The sequence below is a fragment of the Varroa destructor genome, unplaced genomic scaffold, assembly GCF_002443255.2.
Source record: "Varroa destructor unplaced genomic scaffold, Vdes_3.0 BEIS01000006.1, whole genome shotgun sequence".
NCBI lineage: Eukaryota > Metazoa > Arthropoda > Arachnida > Mesostigmata > Varroidae > Varroa > Varroa destructor.
Genome location: NW_019211459.1, coordinates 573,639 through 592,371, shown reverse-complemented (window position 1 = coordinate 592,371; position 18,733 = coordinate 573,639). Strand labels below are relative to the sequence as shown.

The window sequence follows — 18,733 nt, the reverse complement described above, 5'->3', positions numbered from 1 at the left end:
CAGGATATTTCTCTGGCTTCACTCAGATATGTAGTTAATAAAAACGTTTGTAATAAAATGACTGTTTATTTTTTATTTACAAATTGTTCAATTCAAAACGTAACTTAAATTGTTACAGTCATTAAAAACCAACTGAGAATATCTCCCACAGCGCTCGTTGCATCCTTTCCATAAAGCATTATTTTTCCTTTCCCTGGTTACGTATAAGCGCTGCTGAAATGCTTCAAAAAATTGACCGTTCTCTTCCTACGTTTGTCCTTCTTGCTCTAGATTATATATATATGTATATATATATATATAATGTCTCCATGTAACGAAACAATAATATTGTCATCATTATGGGATAATGACAAAGTTCGAACAATTTTTCAAGAGGTAAACGTTTCTAATTCTCTGCGACGAACCCTTAGATTTTCTTACTGCGGGGTGATTGATAGCAGATCGTTTACGTGAATAGCCTAATAATGGCCCACTACGGCCTGTCAGGTTGTGAAGTCTATTTCAGGGGCGAAAACGGCAACGAAAAAAGCCATCGCGACCTGCAATGTTACAAAACGTAAGCAGTGATAAATCGAAATGAATTACTCGTACTGTAGTATGAATGATTCAACTCTGTTTTGTTGTAGTTTACGGTCGTGCAATTCTAGCTGCATTAATATACATATAAACTGCATAAATATACATATAAATATACAATATACATATAAGGGTTCGGTTCTTAAAGCTGAATAATGATCCTTTCAAGATAGGTAAGGTTAAGAGTTATGAACACCTGAGTTGTTTTAACATGCATTTCAAGACCATGATAGCTGTAGAGATTTATTTAAAGTTTGTAGTGTTTGAAAGTACGAAAGGACGGAAGTTTTTGAAAAACAACATCACAACACCAACCTCATCTCTCGAATAAGAGGAACTGTGTAGGCAACGCATTCATCCCAGCCTGGTTTCGACCAATTGCGCTCGCGGGTTTCCTTGCGGTCCGTCAAATTTTTGTACGCTAATAAGAGGAATAACGTAGTTTCGCGATGCTTAAAAATAGGCAATAACTATCATTCACTATTTACGTGCGGCAAGCATTCAAAACACTTATTATACATCAATTTCTTTCGTTTAGATGCAAACAGTCTCCCGTTAAAGTAATCTGATTCCCACTTTTGTCAATTAAATGGTGCAATGGACGTTAGATAATCGGCCACTCACTCCAGAAATGATGGACGCAATGGAGTTGTCCAATTTGAGTAAAAAATCCGGCCACGGCATTCTCTCTACGGAAGGTAATACCCCGGGCCCAGTTATTGCCCCACTCGCTCATCGTGCCTGGCTTCAATACGTACGAACGCATCTCGTAAATTCCCCCATTTTCCTGAAACAAATAAAAACATGGATATATGTACAATGAACTTTATATGTTACTGATATTACCTTTATTGTCTGTCCATACTAGAGTTATGAACATGCAACATCCTCCGTTAAAAGAAATGTTTATGCCCATTTCTAATTATAATATCTATTACTAATTGCCGGTTGCAAGGTCTCATTGTTGAAGCACGTACCTTACGACAAATGTTTTCCATAATATTCCTATGCGAGTAGCTCTTACCTTAGGATCAGGGTGTCCCCAGAACGAGAATGCCAACATAAACGTGTTCTCACGTGACCTAAAACGACGAAATAAATATAGATCAGCATACCGTAAATTGGGTTGACTTTGGTCATTTTTCAATTCGAAGAATAATAAATACTACTTTATTCGCATGACCGATTGATACAAATTTGTGCCAAAAGCACGGCGCAATTTTAAGCACTACTCCGTAACACAAAAGTAGCCGCATCGTTATTTCTTCTCCCCCACTTTTAGCAACTGGCAAATACTAGTGTAGGGACACAACTGCTAATAATCTAATTTATCGCCAGTTCCGTCTTTTCTTTAGGCTAAATTTGTGCCATATCAAGCGGATATACTATCAATAGTGCCGAGCTTTAAACCCATGACTTTGATATTAGTGAACAAATTATATTATTCCATAAAAAATCGGACCAAGTTTACGCCATTTGTCAGGTCTAATGGCTGATATTGATTTAGTATTATCAAGACGTATGTTATGACCTTAAATGATACCTTCAATACAAAGTATTCAGTACATTGCCTTCAGTTGACCAGTATCCTTGAAGGTTGTTTAGCAGTATGGAAAGTGGCACCCGCTGCGTGTAATTTTGCACAAGCGCAGTAGTAATAAAGCTGTAGTTACTCTTGCTTGTACTTATTTTCCTAGGTGACTCCATTAATTTTGAGGCACTGTAATATCCGGTGAGTCTGTCTAACTTTATGTATTTTTTTACATTTTCTTTCTAGATCTTGTGTTACCAATGAGCCGTCAACTCTATGATCTTTACTTTTTAAAGAATACATTCGCTTTTGCTGCATACTACACAAAGCACTACATCGCCAGAATGTTTTTTAAAGGTTTATTTATAAGCCGAAGTAGCCTTGTTTAGGCGAAAAACTCCAGTATTGGAAAACGGAGAGTTGTTTATAGAAAACACTTGCTGCATATAAATTTTAGCCGTCTAATTAAATACTAGGGAAAGGATAACACAAATTTCCGGTTGGCTCGTTCTTGGTCAAATTTTTCTAGCTATTTTATTTTTAAAACGAATTAATTCTTATAGTAATATTTTATATTACGAGAAACCAGCAAATCCAATTATCCTTATCCAATTATCGAACGTCCTTGTATTCAAACGATCCCGTCGATTAGCACAGCGATAAGACGATTAACAACATATATTACAAACGTAATTTGAAAAAATACCTAAGTAAACGGGATATTTGTTTACATACCAGAAATAGTATAAAGTTATGTATATATACATATATATATATATACAGCCGGAAAAATGTGATCAAGAATGAGCCAACCGAAAATAAGTATTGTGCCTTTTCTAGTATTTAATTAGATGGCTAAAATTCGAAAATTTATTTGCAACAATTATTTTTTTACAAACAACTTTCCGGCTTCGAAAATTTATTTATTATTAGGAGTGATCCACTTAAACCTTCGGCTAAATCTTTAAGAAACGTTCTGACGATGTAACGTTTTATGTATTTTAGGCAAATATATTTTCGAATTCAATCGATAGAAATTAAAAACCATAACGCTGACAGTTCACACATATTTAAATTCAAGCGTCAAGGCATCCCCGAAGTTGAAGTATAATAGACATAGAAGTACGCAATCAGTCGTTTAATACAATGCTGGTAACTAGGCATTTCTCTGACCTTATGAATTTGTTCTGCTCGCTAATTAGCGACTTGAGTTCATCGTCCTTCTGGTTTGCCCAGACACATTCAGATGCCGAAGGATAGCCCGCGCTATGCCGCCATAAATGCACTAAAAATTAACCCAAATACGTTTACAAATTAAGTGACTGAAGGGAATATCGCTATACACAATGAAGGTTCCATAGAATAGTACTTTTTTAGATATCTGTTTGTCCCCAATCAAATAACTGCGCAATATCAATTCAATGCTACACTTCATACAAAATATGAGACACGGGTGGGGTAGTTCTTCAGACAGTTTTCTATCATAGTACTACTGATTATGCAACGAAGAAAACTTCTCATTTTTTTACAGGAATCCTTTACAAGAAAATTGATCGTCAAAGATAGTACTTACCGAAATGGTCCTGGTCACCAATGACGACCTGCCAACTGCCAATATGCTCTGCTGTGCTGATCTTTCGCGGCAAAGCTGCAGCGTACTTCTCGCTAATGTTATCGTACAAAAAACCTATTTATTCTTGTCAGGATTATAGCAATACAACCACTGCTTTTTAAATATTTATAAAACTGAAATGGCTAAAATAAAGCACGTTATAAAAACTTGACAAAAGTCATGTTTGTAAATTAGGATACTACAGGTTGCGGCTTGGCCAAGAACCACAGGTTGTAACGTCTTTACTCACTAGGTGCTCATATATTCGTCTCGATGTTTAGGCTTAGCTGCGTGGATCTGCAGCTCGTAGATCTTTTCGGCCTTGGGGTCTGCCAACGTTTGTGAATGCGATGACTTGCCAGGATCAATCGTTCGAACGTGCAAGAGCTGATCATCGACGAAGGACATACAATTTCGATCAAGTTCAGGTCAGAATAATCCTAATAGTTAGAATTATACTTTTGCAAGATTTCGCTTAGAAAGTGAGATCATGTAATAGTTCGCGTGATTCAACAGGTTACAACAATTTTTAATAGAACACGTTATCTCACGCCCAAACATGATCGCACGTAATAATGAGGTTTCAATTAAAGCCCTTATGGTTTAGCCTATGCAAAACGTTCCGCCGGGAAAAAATATATGTTCTTTTTTAAATTATTTGAAAGACTTACTTTATTTGGAGTGAGATGATCACACACGAAAGTATTAATCACAATTACAAAATCTGCGCCGTTGAAATATGAAAGAAACTTATTTTTCACTTACCTTTGAAAGCCAACTCTCCCGGTCTGATGCCAGACGAGCTGAAGCAGTTGACAGCTGTCTAAAACAACCATGCAGCCATGAGGACACAGGGGTAGTAGAAAAATCAATAGAAAATTACATAATACTTTTAAATTTCTTGTCCGGAGTAACTAGACGAACGTTCGATTTATCCAAGAGCAACTCAGCAAGTTTCATTATGAAAAGCTATGTGGCTTGATGATATCCATGAAAACATTTTGATTAGCAGGCTTTATCATATCGCACGGCTAACATAGAACAGATCGTGCAAATATTTTATGCCTATAACATGTACCGCGCTTTTCTAAACAATCATAAAATGACATCTTATGCCATTGTACACTAAATATACACTAATAATGTACACTAAATTTTTACCCATGTTAATAGTTTGGTGGATCTGATTCATCTATTCGTTTATTCAAACGTCATTAAAAAGTGTTTAGGACCAATATTGCAAAACAATTATAATATTGTTAACCATGTTATAAGATTTTACATCAACTATCAAAGTTTTTGGATTTATGTGAGTCAACTTATACAACAATAGCAAAATATTTGAATTTAGTAATTCTCTTTGCAATATCATTTCTTGGCACCAGACACGCACAACGGTTCAACTACAACAAGAAATTTATTTTAAGCTTTTCTCTTATATTCCTCCTTATATTGCAACCGCAGGGCTAAGTTGAAGTTCCGAAATAGAGCATATAACTTTAACAATCAACCAGAACATATTCGATAGATACAGATAGATGCCTCGGCCGATTAAGTGCTTCTATGTACCCGGGTTAACGCGACATGAAGTTCTTTCAAACACATACATGTTAGGTAATATATTTTTACGCGCCATACAATCTTTCCTGTAGATAATGATTCGAATTAATAATAAATTGAGTATTTTGATATTTAAAGAGCAAAATAATAAAGAATAGCAAATAATATTCAAGTCCTTTGCATTTTTTCAGTCGTAGAACGTCTATTGACTGTGCAGAGTCCAGACGGAGAGCGTTTGTTGATGAAAATGTTGTTGCTGCTCTTCAGTTCCTTATATTTTTTTTTGTAAATTGAGGTTATATGTATGAACGTATAGGTGAACTGAGTTATAACTGCATTGTTTACGCTTGTAAACAATGAAAAGTGGCTTCATTATTATGTTCAGACTTCATTTTACTTTTATCGATCCAGTTTGGTCCGCAGGACCTAGTTTGGCGCTGTATTTTCAGCATGTATAAGATTTGATGCGTTTTTGCAGCAGAAGGATCGGCCTATCCGCATGATGCACCATACTCTGCCCTAGTGAGAATGCAGGTCATATCTAGTTGCCGGCGAGATCATACAAAATGTTTCGGAAATTTCATTGCGCTAACAGCACGTCGCATCAGCCGACTTCATCTTAGAGAATCGAGTATTTTGCTTGCCTCAAATATTCATAGATTATCGATTTGAAATTGAAAAGTGCTGCTTTGTAGTCCAAGCTCCACATGAAAAAAGTTCTAATAACTAATCGACTTGTCACAGTTTTCTGTTATCAATACACATTAATGTTTAACGTGTTTGTCTTGGTACGGAAGAGGCAATGAAGACAGGGCTTTCAAAAAACACTCTCTTTCATATTGCAGATCAGCATTTGTTACTCACCTTAAGATGGAATCTGCCCTCAGAGTACCGCGTACGGTCAGCGCGCGATTCATCTCCTCTATTGCGTAGAACCGGCTTACCCAACAGATAACAGGAATATCAACTCGAATTGATTAAACTAGGGGTCCTAGCAGCAGCAGATGATTCTCTGGTCAAACAGTAAGCACCACTGCACTCACTCTTGCTTAGTTATCGACGATGGTCGACCATCTCATCGTGAATGTGAACGGCTTCTCCTGCTTCCTACCATAAGTTCAGCAGGGCCATACAACTCACACCTCAGCTGTAGCTTCTGCTGTTGTTGCTGTCCGTTAGCCGTTGGGAATGACGGCGTTCCCAGACAACATACTGCCAATGTCGTCTGCTATGCATCATCGAGCGGCGGCGGCGGCGGCGGCGGTGATGTTCAGCTCTGCTATAGCAACCTGCCTATCTTTTATTTTATTCTTCCATAGAGACCAACCTATTTATTAACTACTTTCTTACTAGGCGCAATTTGTCAATATTCTGAGGCGTGCTCTTTGTTATGCTTAGTATCAATGAGTAAAGCGGAAACGACTGTCGCGCCAGTGGCAGACCATACGAGCATTGGAGAAACCGGCTGGTTGAATAAAGGCTGTTTATTATAGACGATAACAAAACATCAACCTGTAGATGTTATTATTTAAAGTGGGTACAGAACAAACACAAAAACGGTATTCAAACCACTCCTGAAAGTTAATTTAATCGTGATGTTTATTTTTCACCACGGGGGCGAAGCTTAAACTCCGAGCATTTTGAAATAATTAGATGTATTCCAGTGAACACGTTGTTACTCAATTATTCGTCGGCTCATTGATATGGATTTCTTTTTGGGGCCATAATATCCATAAAACCATAGGCATTATCTCAGTGTAAAAAGCCCTAAATCATACTATATAGCGCAAATATTAGTTTGCAACGTTTAGATGTTAACTGCGATCGTTACGGGCTAATTTAAGTGAATATAAAAATGGCAATACAAAATATTCATTATAATCCAATATACGGTCCGTATTTTCGCAGAATAAACAGATACTGATTTGGCAAATTTAGATGGTGCGACTAAACTACAGAAAAATGAAAATTCTGAGACGATGCAAAGAAACCTGTGAAAAAAAAAAGTAAAACTATAAGAAATCTGTTAAATAGTAAAGAATTTTTTTTTCGGTATTTTATTTAGTAGCATGCAACACATTAGTTCATGTATAGGTTCATACCTTTGTTTACTATTATACTACGCATTAGTAACGAAACATGGTCTATTTAAACTGATACAAATAGTACTGGCTTAATCTGCAATTTACCTACAATGCTAATTTTTCCTCATCATTATTATTGTCATTATTAACCCCGTCGTTCCACTATTATTTAAATGTAGATTTATGTTGTAGCGTCTTATCAACTATCTGTAAATATAACTGTCAGAAAGACATCAAAAGTAGTCATAAGGATTTGTTGGCACATCGCTTATTTATTATTATTTGTCTTTCTGTAAGTTTGAGGGCACAGAAATATAATTTATAAGTTTTATCATATCCGTCAACGTCAACCGCTTGTTCTTTCTTTTTTTGTTGTATGATACAATGCCGTCGTTATTATCGTTCAGTTTCTATAAACGTGAACTAGATTTAAGAGAGGTTACCCTTTGTCTAGTTTCGTTTTGTCTGTCGCAAGATAAAAATTAGTTAATTTTGACATTTCATACTGCATTGGAAATAATCGGCAACAACCATAGTCAATTTTACAACATCGTTCTAGTGATCAGAGCGTATAAAACGGTTATTTAAAGTCTCGATTGGTATGTGCCCCGGGGAAAAATCATAATAATACTTTTGACACGTTACTACTAGTATTAGTTCACAATTGCATATTGTTGTTTGCGTTGTTGTTCGTTATTCATTAGTTTCTAATAATTTGCCGGAGATGTATTAATGCGATAAGCCTTCAGAATACGCCAATGAAGTTAAACTGGCAAAACACGTTTGTCCGTTACATATAGAAGGTTATTTAGTAATTGCAGGCAGCGACTAACTGTTATCTTCTGAGACAAGCCAGCGCCATGGCCACGAAGCCTGAGCTTGAAGTGCCTCACCCTTATTCAATACTGCTTGTATTGTGTATGTGTTGCGTGCACGTGCAGAAGCACACTTCTGTACAAAATTAATTTTGACACCCGAATTTCCGAGTACGATCGAATGATCTAAAGGGTTCGCCAGTAGATACGAAATACATAATACAGTGCTGTATTTTTGATTTTAATGAACTCCGCTGGCGGCAGGCATTATCTGCTCAGTTAAGCGTCTCTGGCTAGAGTTTATTTCCGCTCTGGTTTACGGGGCAAAGCAGAAATGTTGTATCTTCCTTGTTGCATTCCTGCTCTCCGGACAAATACTATTTAATAACTTGATATTAAAACGGCCATATTGTATTGTCAGGTTTAACGAAGCTTTGACAGCTTGCGCAGATCTTGCAGCTTTATGTATTTACTGTAACGGTAGGTAGTAATATTTGCTAACGTTTTAGTTACGTTTATAACTAGCACTAACATTAAATTGATAAATGTACAAAGAAAAATGGCCGAAGTAGTTTGTAGCATATTTCAAGAAAGTCCTGCAGGTCCTGCACCTAAGATTACGATCTCCATCACCTGTTAGTAGGACGCATTGCCTATAGCAGTTTCGATTGCATTCAAGTAGGTGTTTTAGCGTATCTCTAATCTCACTGTGTTAATTTTTGCAGCTGTAGATCACGTAATTTTCGCGGAATTGAGCTAGCTTAAGCAAATTATCTCCATCAACTAAACTGATATCGTGTCCATCGCTGTTAACCCGCGCGGCTGTAAATTCGCCAGTCGAAAAATGAGATTTCTATTGGCTCAACCAGTGTTTTCTACAAACATTCTAATCGAAGTGTCACTTTATCGAGTAACACCTATTAAAAAAAACAACGAACAGTTAATAATATTTTGCATAAAAAGTTACGCTACCTCTGTTCTATTCAACAATACTAATTGTTGCTCGTTATCGCCATTTACTGCTATTAATACTAGTCCTATTTCTAACACTTATTATAGGTGTTCTCTTTTTGTTATTCTCATTACATTTATCATCATATATTTAATAAGATTTATATAAATTATAATTAATGAAATGCAAAGAATATATAATACTTTCGGTATGCAATCACTGTTGTGTGTGCACTCGACATGAGCACGCAATAACATGGCAGGCATTCCGATACTATGTCACAGTATAATAATAAACGAGAAAAACTTCCAAAAACGCATTTACATACTAAGTGTATATATATACCTAACGATCGACCTAGGTCCTCCGTCTCTCTTTGGTCGACGTCGCAAATGTTCTTTCGGGCCTACGAACAAGAATGGTTCATTTTGTGATTCAATAAATGACGTAACGTCTCCAAAGTTTTTCTTCAACGGCGGGTTCCGTTCATCATCTGCCGGACCATACACAATGCTAGTAATTACGGCACAAGTGTTAATACAATATTTGATAGGTAGCATACGGTAAGTTTGTATATAGAGGCATCAGTGAATGTAGGCATTCGTGTTTTAAGTGACTCGCTGTCGTCTAGGTACAAGGTAAATAAATAATTTGTCTGTCCTGTATGTACGCATTCAACCTAAAGATATCCATCTATAGTCGTACTTCATTATATTTTCAAATTTGACATCAGTCTGTAAACGTGGAAGTAGAAGGAAGGTCCTGAGAAATAACTGGTTCATTTAAAAGTCATGCATACACAGAGACCGGCAGGAGGGCTAACAGCAATGTATACTACGAACGGTGGTGATGCATGCCCCACGCACGCTGGGCACGACGAAAGCTTCCGATAATCTATACATAGTGCGCTAGTATATTCATATATGCGCTGAAATTTACCTGAATGATCATCTACTTAATATGTAACGACTGTGCATTGTAAATACAATGCATGAGAATATCACGCAGCTCCACACTAGTCAAAATTTGATTTCAGTGAAACTCTTTTTGCAAAAGTAGTGTTACAGACGAAAATTATAATAATAATAATAATAATTGTAATAACTATTATTATACCATAAATAGGGCTTATTATATCATGCGGAAAACCACACGGATGCAGCTCAGGCTTAGTCGTCAAAAGACTCGACTTCCGAGAATGAGGTATTATCGAAAAAGCATTTTTAAGCAGTTACATAGAAATCAGCTCATCGTACTGTTGTGGGCAGCAGTCGGTCCAAGCCTATAGTATTATTTTGGAAAGATGTTCGACGCGTAATGCAAGAACAGATTTGACGTAAAAGGACCATAACAAACGTTGTCGCTTTGCCTTCTACATTAGAGCTGAACAATAAAAAACTACTTTCTACAGCTATGTTGTAAAATGTACTCAACTCTGTGATACTGTATTTCTCTCGTGTTAAATGTATGCATTTCCTACTTTACAGGGACTCACCTCTCAAGATGATTACGAATTAGAATACCTAGAAAAGAAGTAATTGCTCAAACTGAGTCGCAGTAAAAATTTCGGTATAAAAACCAATATACAGTTTCAAATTCGCCTACCTTTATCAAGATCTAGCCGACAAATATGTTACGATTCATCGTGTGTAGCCCTCACACGATATTAAACTGTGAAATTTCATTTCGCTGGCAGTTTCCGAGGTCAACTCCATAAGAGGGCAAACAATTATTGGGCGGGGATCTCCTCGCACCTTTTGATTTTGGCATCGAAACTGTTCGGTCTGCAGGTAACACCAGAACTTTTTCGAATGTAGTTTTAAGCTGGCTGACTTATGACTTTTTACGGTTAACAGAATGTTTGTTTCTGACATTAATTGAAACTCCTAATTCTGAGATTGCATATGTAGACGTATCATAAGTGGGCTTATATGGTGTCTTTATCGTATTCGCGATTTGTGACTGTACATAGATCGCTATACGGGAATCGCCACTATTCATTTATCTACTGGCAAACTGTGAGCCTCTGTTGAGGTTGTTATACTGTCTTGACTCAAGGGAAAATCTACTAATACGGTCGGATAGCGAATACGGCAGCTCCATACAATCCGTTCCGGCTTGGCTTGATATCCTGCGGTGGGATGATCTATAAGAGATCGTCAGAAGCCATTATAGTCCGACGCAACAAGCTATTTGATCTCGAAAAGTACGGCGGCTACAGTACGACACAGGTATTTAAGAACACATACCTGTACCGTATACTGGTAACTGATATAAAATAATGGATATTGTGTGCGAATTAGTAAAAAGTAGCAGCGATATCTTACAAAAAAAAAAAAAAAAAAAAAAAGGAATCTCGCTCACCAGAGTAGATAGGGACCAGCTGAGCATAGGTCGCATTAAAAGACGCGAAAGCTCGATAGTGCTACGGTTACGGATTGACGATACTATGGGTAACTGTATGTCTGATCTGATCATCGGAGGTTGATGTGTTCTTCTTATCATCTGTTGCTAACTGATGGGACCAAGACAAATCATAGCGATGTCTGAACCGCTCCAGAGCCAGAACTGGCGGATTGGCCTGTTGACCGTTGCTGGGCTGCTCGATCAATGTATAGCCTCAAAAGTCGTAGCTGCAAAAACACAGAAAAGTGAATAGAGTTTAGTATCGCTTTAACATACAATCATAGACATCAATAATTTATCCTACAATATTTTGTACCTTATTTTTGGCTGAAGTTCTGTTACCATGCCACTGATTTGGCGAAATCGTGAAACAAATAATGTCTCATTAACTTACTAACGTAATCCGCACTGAGTCCATAATATGAGCCCGGCGATAGAGGAGCGTGCGTGTTTTAGATACGAAAGGAATTGTAATTGATAAGAGGCCGCTTGTTGCCCCTTGGTACTATCTTTAGTGTAGCCGGCAAAAACTCGTTTGTCGTGAATCGCTTTGATGGTTCTATATAGCCACTCTGATCTCGGGAAATCATGTTACTTAGCTGTATACCATATCGGGTGTTTGACTGCTACCAGCGAATAAGTAAAATTTGACCGAATATTACAGGCTAAGCCATTCAGAAAGGAAGCGAAATGATTGATTCGTTTGTTTCAACTTCGTCGGCCTTTGCGCACCTTGCATCCTTGAAGGGTCTCGAGATAGGGATCCATTATATCTGCTCCAACCTGTAACGATCATTGTGTTTTTTTAAGGACGGAAATGCGTTTATAGCTAATTATGATATTGTACGAGCAGCTAATGAAAGCTAATAAAGATCAGCTGAGAGAGATCAGTTTCTGAGATCGCGCTGATGTACGATTACCTTATGATGAAGGAAAACTAGACAAAAGACGGCAGCTCGCCGTACAGCGGATTCTTCGTGGTCGTAGGCGCGCAGAAGTGCTGAAGCCACCTGATCTAGCATTGGACGGAGTTCCTCACCGTTGGACAATTCAACAAGACGAGATAACGCCTTGAATAGAAGCATATATAAATCACGTGATTGTGGTTCTCGTTAGAAGTACTTTCGGAAAAGATTCTCACCCTGGATTGTCTTTAGTTAGCGAATGAACGGACTTTAATTGCTAAACTGGCAGCACTTTATTATTAAATGTTACTTTCTTAATCAATCATTTATTTGTTATTATATTTATACTCTGATAATAATTTCGGGTCAGACTTACCTTTATCGCAGCAGCAAGTAAGTGAACGTCAGGCCACCGCGCAATTAGACGTGCTAGGATACCTGAGCCTTTCTCCACTCCTGCTGCCCGCAAAGCTCCAGCAATAGCTAAATCTGATGCACGCTGAACATCACGGTCTTTATCCTGAATGAACCAAGTAAAAAGCAACGTTTTACCTACAAAAAATATGCCTTTTTCTCACTATCGCCACCGCAAGTCTACTTTATTTATATATATATATCAAAGCTCATTGTGTGCTATACAAATCATGTAGAAGGGTTTACTCGGTCGTATTTTCATCTGCGCAACTGTTTAGCAATGCAACTGAAAGGCCACCTCTAAAGCGGTTGATAACGGATGATAAAAAGCAGACCACGTAAAACATGTGCTTCGCAATGTGTGGCAGAGCCCAGAGTGACGCCAAAGAAGGTAATACCGCATCCGGTGGGAATGAAAAGGAATCATGCGTTATAAGTAATTGAAGTCCAGCCAAACTATTGGTTCGGACATTTAGGGTCAACAACCAACGAGATTAAACAAATTACTGAAAATGATTAATAGGAACTGGTAACGAGAAAAGTCATTGTCTTTTACCATGACAATGCTAGATAACACGCGTCTTTAGCTAGGCAGCAAAAACTGAAAGAACTTAGATAAGTGATCTTGATGCGTTCGCCGTACAGCCCAAATCCTAAATTATAAAACATATCTGTAAGTCATTGTCTTTTACCATGACAATGCTAGATAACACGCGTCTTTAGCTAGGCAGCAAAAACTGAAAGAACTTAGATAAGTGATCTTGATGCGTTCGCCGTACAGCCCAAATCCTAAATTATAAAACATATCTGTTTCGATTTTTGGAACTCCCTCAATGGTCAGTTTCAAGGGAGCAATGTCAAAGTAGCTTATCACAATCTTTTATTCAGAAACCACATAAGTTCTAAAATATTAGGATTATAGTCTTGCCAGAAAAATATTTAACTTAATAATATTATTTTAAAATACAATTGGAGAGTTCGCATTTATAGACGCAAGGCAGATATTGAAGATGGGTTAATGTCGGTTTCATGGACAGTGCGTCCAAAATGATTTTTGAAAATCACGTCAACGTTAATCGGAAAGTTCAAACCCCCTACGGTGGCAGCAGCAACCGATTATGAGGTAGTTTTGTGTCACCTGCGAATAGGTAACTTTTGGTGCGACACACGTGTTGTCTCCTCAAGAACAACGCACTGATATATAAGTAACCATATCTACCTTACGGTCAGCCTTTTGATAATAGTTTAATCATATTACCTTTCAATTTTTTTGTTTCAATTTTAGTGTGTGTTTCTCTGACACTAACGTTAATCTTGTCAAGCTTGGCACATTCCTGCCACGCTAATCACTCGGATTTTACTGAGCTTTTTCCTCGTGCTTCGAATTACCGCAATGACTTCTTTTACGTTGGTAGCTATACTACCAGATCTATCTTTAGTCGAGCGACAAAGATGCGCCTTATAGTTCCGAATGTTTTAATTCTCTTTTTATCTGTTATTCATATCTCATTAAAAATATGAGGTCGAAATCACCATTTATTTCCGCTTATTTATCTCTTACGCTTTGCACGTTCAAAAAAAGGGTCGAATTGGGTTTGCTGTTCACTAGTAGTCAGGAAAAACTGCCGTCCACTAATAATCTCTATTTACACATCACCTTAATAGGAAAATATGATTTAGTAGGTTAACGATTATTATACGAACCAGCTGGCTTTGAAGAAGCTTAACGACCGTGAGATCCGCATACTGCGCGAAGTGTTGAGGTTGCGCAGATACAAGAGCGGAAAGAGATCGTAATGCACCAGCGCGTACGGCTGGAGACTCCTCAGAAGACTCGGTGTTGTCCAAAAGAATTTTCAGTGTTGATCTGAAGAATTAGACATACCAATTAAAGGTCACTTAGATGAAAAATCTGTGAATACTTCTGAGAAATCCGCTATAAAGGTTCTACTACTCGCTATAATGCGCTGCATTCTGCCATTGACTAACCTGAAGTTGAGTTCAGATTGCCACAACTCATGTATGTCGAGAAGTTCGTCGAGCTCGACCAAGGCAGCGCGCTTCATTTCGGCCGAATTTAAGGGCGAGCTCAACACTGATACACAGTGCGACAGCCTTTCCGCCGAACCGGCCTGAAAAGCACAAACGTATAGAGGGAGAAAGATCATGTATTGCGTTTCTAAACATATTCCTATTTTATTACGTGCCTTTAATTTACTAGGTTTACCCCGCCAATATATTCATACATGAAAACATTTTAGGAATGAATCGTTGGAGGCAGATATCTGGCACAATAATTCCTGACGACGTTGCTGTAGCCCTTTTGTATCCAGGCGTTCCGTGGATCAGACTTACCTTAGGACTATGACCAATGTTGTTATGGTTATGTTGGGACCCTGAGGAGTGAAAGGATCGTTGTGACAAGGGCGGAGGTACTGGGGGATTATTGCTGTAGGGGGGTAAGTCGTTAAGCTGTCCTTCGTCGGATGTACTTCCAGCTGTTATAGGATCGCTTATAAGGCTTCTACTGGCTCCTCCATTTCCGCTCGCGCTGTGGCTAGAGGTGACAGTTTCATCCGTTAAGGCGGTCGTTATCACCGAAGGCGATCCTCCGATAACAAAGTCGATTGCACAAGGAGACGGCGACGGTCGTTGGGGCGTCACCGGTGACGCTAAACTGTCGCTGCCTGACCGGCTGTTCAGTGTAAAGATGATTTATTAGCTGCTCGAACTAACAACGATTTTCATAAGGGCTAAAGGTATACTCAAATCAACAAGTAAAAGTATACTAAGTCAAGGCTACAAAAGTAAGCAGATTATAAACGTGAGGCAGTCCTTCAAAGAACATAAAAAGGTGCTCTAAATGATTGATGCGCCATACCTGACACCACTCGAACTGCTGCCACCATTGTACATGGATACTGATGTTGTTTGTTCCTTAATCGATGATGATTGCTGTTGTTGTTGCTGCTGATGAAGAAGCTCTTTCTGGATGATATCCAAAGCAACCCTCTGGTAGTCGGGAGCCATCTGTTGAAATTGGATGGGAACCAGAAAAATCAGTCAGTCAGGCAACTTTATTATACGAAATCGAATCCACACAATTTTTGTATCATACTTATACTGCTTACCTATCTAAATAGCACTTAACCTTTCACGGATTAAAAAGCAGCATACCTGATGTATCACTAAAGAGAAATAGGAAGCTTTACACCGATAAAGTGATCCAATGCACGCTCGTGATAGGGAGGACAGTTCTGGAGCGACTCGAGCACTTGCCATGGTCCCTACACGAACCCCATCGACTTGCTGAAAATAAAAACCAAAGATCCCGCCTTATTGTTATGTTTCTTACGACAGATGCTCAATAAAACTTGGCACGAATTTATTCATATAATACACTATTTCAAACATTAGTTTTTTCACTTCACTGGTATTTCTTTTTTCTTATTTTCGATACTACTAGTTGGCGGTGTACATGAAGATGGCTGAATAGCTTTAGAGCAGTCACCGTGGGTCCAAAACAGTGTCCTCAATAGGACACGCGTGTGGGGATGAATTGTACTAACCATAAGGCCATTTGTACTAAACCGATCGAGATGCTGAGCAGTTTTTGCGCCGACGGTTGCTAAGCCATTATTCTGGTGTTCTGGGAGATCTGCCGATGCCCAGGCCACAAATCTGTGCAAGCAGGCTCGCATGTTCGGATCATTCGCTGGTATCTCCGATGAATCCATTTGGCGCGTCAAGTTCAGCAGATAGCGCAAAACAGTAGTTTTCACCTAAGCATCAGACAGACATTATTTTTCAGGCGCACGAAGACGCTGCCTTCGGACTCAGGCAGAAAACCGGCATTAAGCGTATTTGAAAATTGATTGGTATCCTTAATAAGACTGTAATACTGTTTATCAACATGGGCATAGATCTGCGCTTGATAGGAGTCAGTAAGCAGTGGTACCTTGCCGGAAAGTCATTGAAATATGTACGAGTTGAATGCATACCTTTACCGAGGTGGACTGGTGCACGGGATCATTAAGGAATCTCGTAATAATGACGAACTGCTCGCCGCGGGGAAAGGAATCCCGTACTAGTGCGAGCGTTGCGTGAATCTTTGAATTCACAGAACTTAGTAGATCATGGCCAAGTTTTGTAAAAAGCTTCGTTAGAAGTGCGGCCAAAAACGAAGGCACGTTTCGCTGCAACTCGCAGGCTTGTGCCGCTACCAGATCATAGAGAGTATCTAGGAATAGTGAAAACACCTGAAAGCATATGTCAAAGCGTCATTACGAGCGATCGTGCAACACGTGCTGCCGCCCATTATAGCGTCTTTTATCTGATGCAAGATTACTCTGATCAGTTACAGAACACATCAAAAAGCGATAACTTGAATCAGGCACGCCTCAACCTCAGACAAGCTGAGCTTGAGAATACATGCGCTAAGTATACCAAAATTGCCCTTAAAAAAAGTAACCATCAAGAGCAAAATCGACCTTCCCCCAGCAACCAGCATGATTTTCGATGTTGTAATGTTGCTCCTTCTGTAATTATTACTACCTTTGTGTGTGGGTCCATAAACATCTTAGTCATCGTCTGGGTGACCGATCGCAGTTCCGCTTCCGTGAGACGGCGCGAATGAGAACGCAGAACGCTTTGTAATCCCTGCCATCGTAACACAAAAGACATTGCATAAAACCAAAGTTTTACTGGTTGACTCAACTTTTATCTGCTTAATCAAGTTTAGTGATTGTCAGCGGGTCTGAAAATTGAAAAGGAGCGATAGCGAATGGATACTTAACAAATGCCTCAGACGAAATCATGCAAATACTTACAAGCAAGCCTTCCTTTCGGTCGGACCAATGGATACTAGCAAGACTAAGCAGTAGATCGGCAACATAGTCTTCTTGACTGCGGGATACGTCGGAACATATTGACGAAGAGCCCTCGCTACCGCCATTGCCACTCCCTCCCCCATGGTGACTACTGACATTGCCGGACACAGCCAATGATGAAGTCTGGCATTGAGAACTCGAGCCGAAAACAGCACGAGACGTCAATGGTGAAGCATATGGTGGCGCCTTAGCGAAAGTAGAAGATACGTGTGATAATTTTAGCATAGGATTTAATACATGATGCTACATGGAGATAATCTCACGTTTAAGATAATTCAATTGTAGCTTCTAGAGAGATTGAAGTCTTCAATAGACGACAAATAAAAGTGACAATCCTACCGCGAAAGCTGTGCGAATTCTTTCTTCCCCATCACGTCCATTGCGAAGTTGCCTGTCGAGTGAGTCAAATCGCAATGAGGGTCGACCCAAAGAAGAGCGTCGCTCGCGGCCTACGGTAGCTGTTGAAACTAGACTCGATACCGACCTTTCGAAGCAAAATTATCCAGCTTAACTGTTTTATAAAACTATTTACCTCTGTAGGGTTATGATATTCAGTTACATTTAAAATTTTCATGAGTCCAAAATCCAAAGTCAGTCAAGGCCTTCTTTCTGTCGTCAAATATGAAATTTCTTTTGACGACGGAAAAGCATGAGCCGTAAAAGTGATGCCCTGAGTACCTGGTTGGTGAAGGTTCTCGAGATCTTCCAGTGCTCGGCGTAGGAATACCTGAGCGTCGAATACGTCCGTCCGGTAACATATTGTTGTATGTTGCATAACTCAACCGAGACGAAGGGGATGCTGAGCGGCTATTGGCTGTCGTCAACAGTATGACAAAAAAACAGTATGATTCAGAGGTAAAAACTTTCTTTTATTATAGGTATATAGACTATTAACAAATTATTTGACCAAACAGCGAACAATGCTTACTGTCGAATTTAGAATTGGTCAAATTCTAGTTATTGACTCATTGTTCAGCTACGTATATATA

The 18,733-nt window shown here is 38.8% G+C and overlaps 2 protein-coding genes across 15 annotated transcripts in view; both read right to left on the bottom strand.

Moving 5' to 3' along the window:
* Positions 1 to 46: 46 nt before the first annotated feature.
* Nipsnap (protein nipsnap) lies at positions 47 to 6,286 on the bottom strand. The gene is made up of 9 exons (XM_022809971.2): positions 6,144 to 6,286; positions 4,485 to 4,542; positions 3,970 to 4,106; positions 3,681 to 3,772; positions 3,281 to 3,392; positions 1,601 to 1,658; positions 1,201 to 1,363; positions 892 to 997; positions 47 to 539 (listed from the first exon to the last, which is right to left on the bottom strand). The coding sequence occupies exons 1-9, from the start codon at positions 6,194 to 6,196 to the stop codon at positions 497 to 499; spliced, it is 822 nt and encodes a 273-aa protein (XP_022665706.1). The 5' UTR covers positions 6,197 to 6,286; the 3' UTR covers positions 47 to 496.
* A 1,320-nt stretch (positions 6,287 to 7,606) lies between these two features.
* Positions 7,607 to 18,733, bottom strand: part of LOC111252315 (CLIP-associating protein 2-like) — a 61,657-nt gene continuing 50,530 nt past the window's right edge. For 10 of the 14 annotated variants that reach the window (XM_022809961.2, XM_022809962.2, XM_086992382.1 and 7 more), the window contains 16 exons: positions 18,423 to 18,558; positions 18,084 to 18,228; positions 17,685 to 17,930; positions 17,410 to 17,514; positions 16,857 to 17,114; positions 16,425 to 16,637; positions 16,033 to 16,164; positions 15,737 to 15,885; positions 15,211 to 15,550; positions 14,845 to 14,987; positions 14,560 to 14,722; positions 12,818 to 12,961; positions 12,457 to 12,606; positions 12,269 to 12,319; positions 11,495 to 11,763; positions 7,607 to 11,276 (listed from right to left, as the gene is read on the bottom strand). In XM_022809961.2, coding sequence (XP_022665696.1) covers positions 11,665 to 11,763; positions 12,269 to 12,319; positions 12,457 to 12,606; positions 12,818 to 12,961; positions 14,560 to 14,722; positions 14,845 to 14,987; positions 15,211 to 15,550; positions 15,737 to 15,885; positions 16,033 to 16,164; positions 16,425 to 16,637; positions 16,857 to 17,114; positions 17,410 to 17,514; positions 17,685 to 17,930; positions 18,084 to 18,228; positions 18,423 to 18,558 — 2,474 coding nt within the window. In that variant the 3' untranslated portion in view covers positions 7,607 to 11,276; positions 11,495 to 11,664. The remainder of the gene's footprint in view (positions 11,277 to 11,494; positions 11,764 to 12,268; positions 12,320 to 12,456; positions 12,607 to 12,817; positions 12,962 to 14,559; positions 14,723 to 14,844; positions 14,988 to 15,210; positions 15,551 to 15,736; positions 15,886 to 16,032; positions 16,165 to 16,424; positions 16,638 to 16,856; positions 17,115 to 17,409; positions 17,515 to 17,684; positions 17,931 to 18,083; positions 18,229 to 18,422; positions 18,559 to 18,733) is intronic. The other 4 variants (XM_022809964.2, XM_086992384.1, XM_022809965.2 and 1 more) reach the window with 4 other exon arrangements.

Coding starts and splice junctions, on each gene's coding strand:
- Nipsnap (XM_022809971.2), bottom strand. CDS start 6,196: ATGAATCGCGCGCTGACCGTACGCGGTACTCTGAGGGCAGATTCCATC. Junction 1,659..3,280: donor GAGCAGAACAAATTCATAAG/GTCAGAGAAATG, acceptor TCGTCGTTTTAG/GTCACGTGAGAACACGTTTA. Junction 1,364..1,600: donor GGGGACACCCTGATCCTAAG/GTAAGAGCTACT, acceptor TATTTGTTTCAG/GAAAATGGGGGAATTTACGA.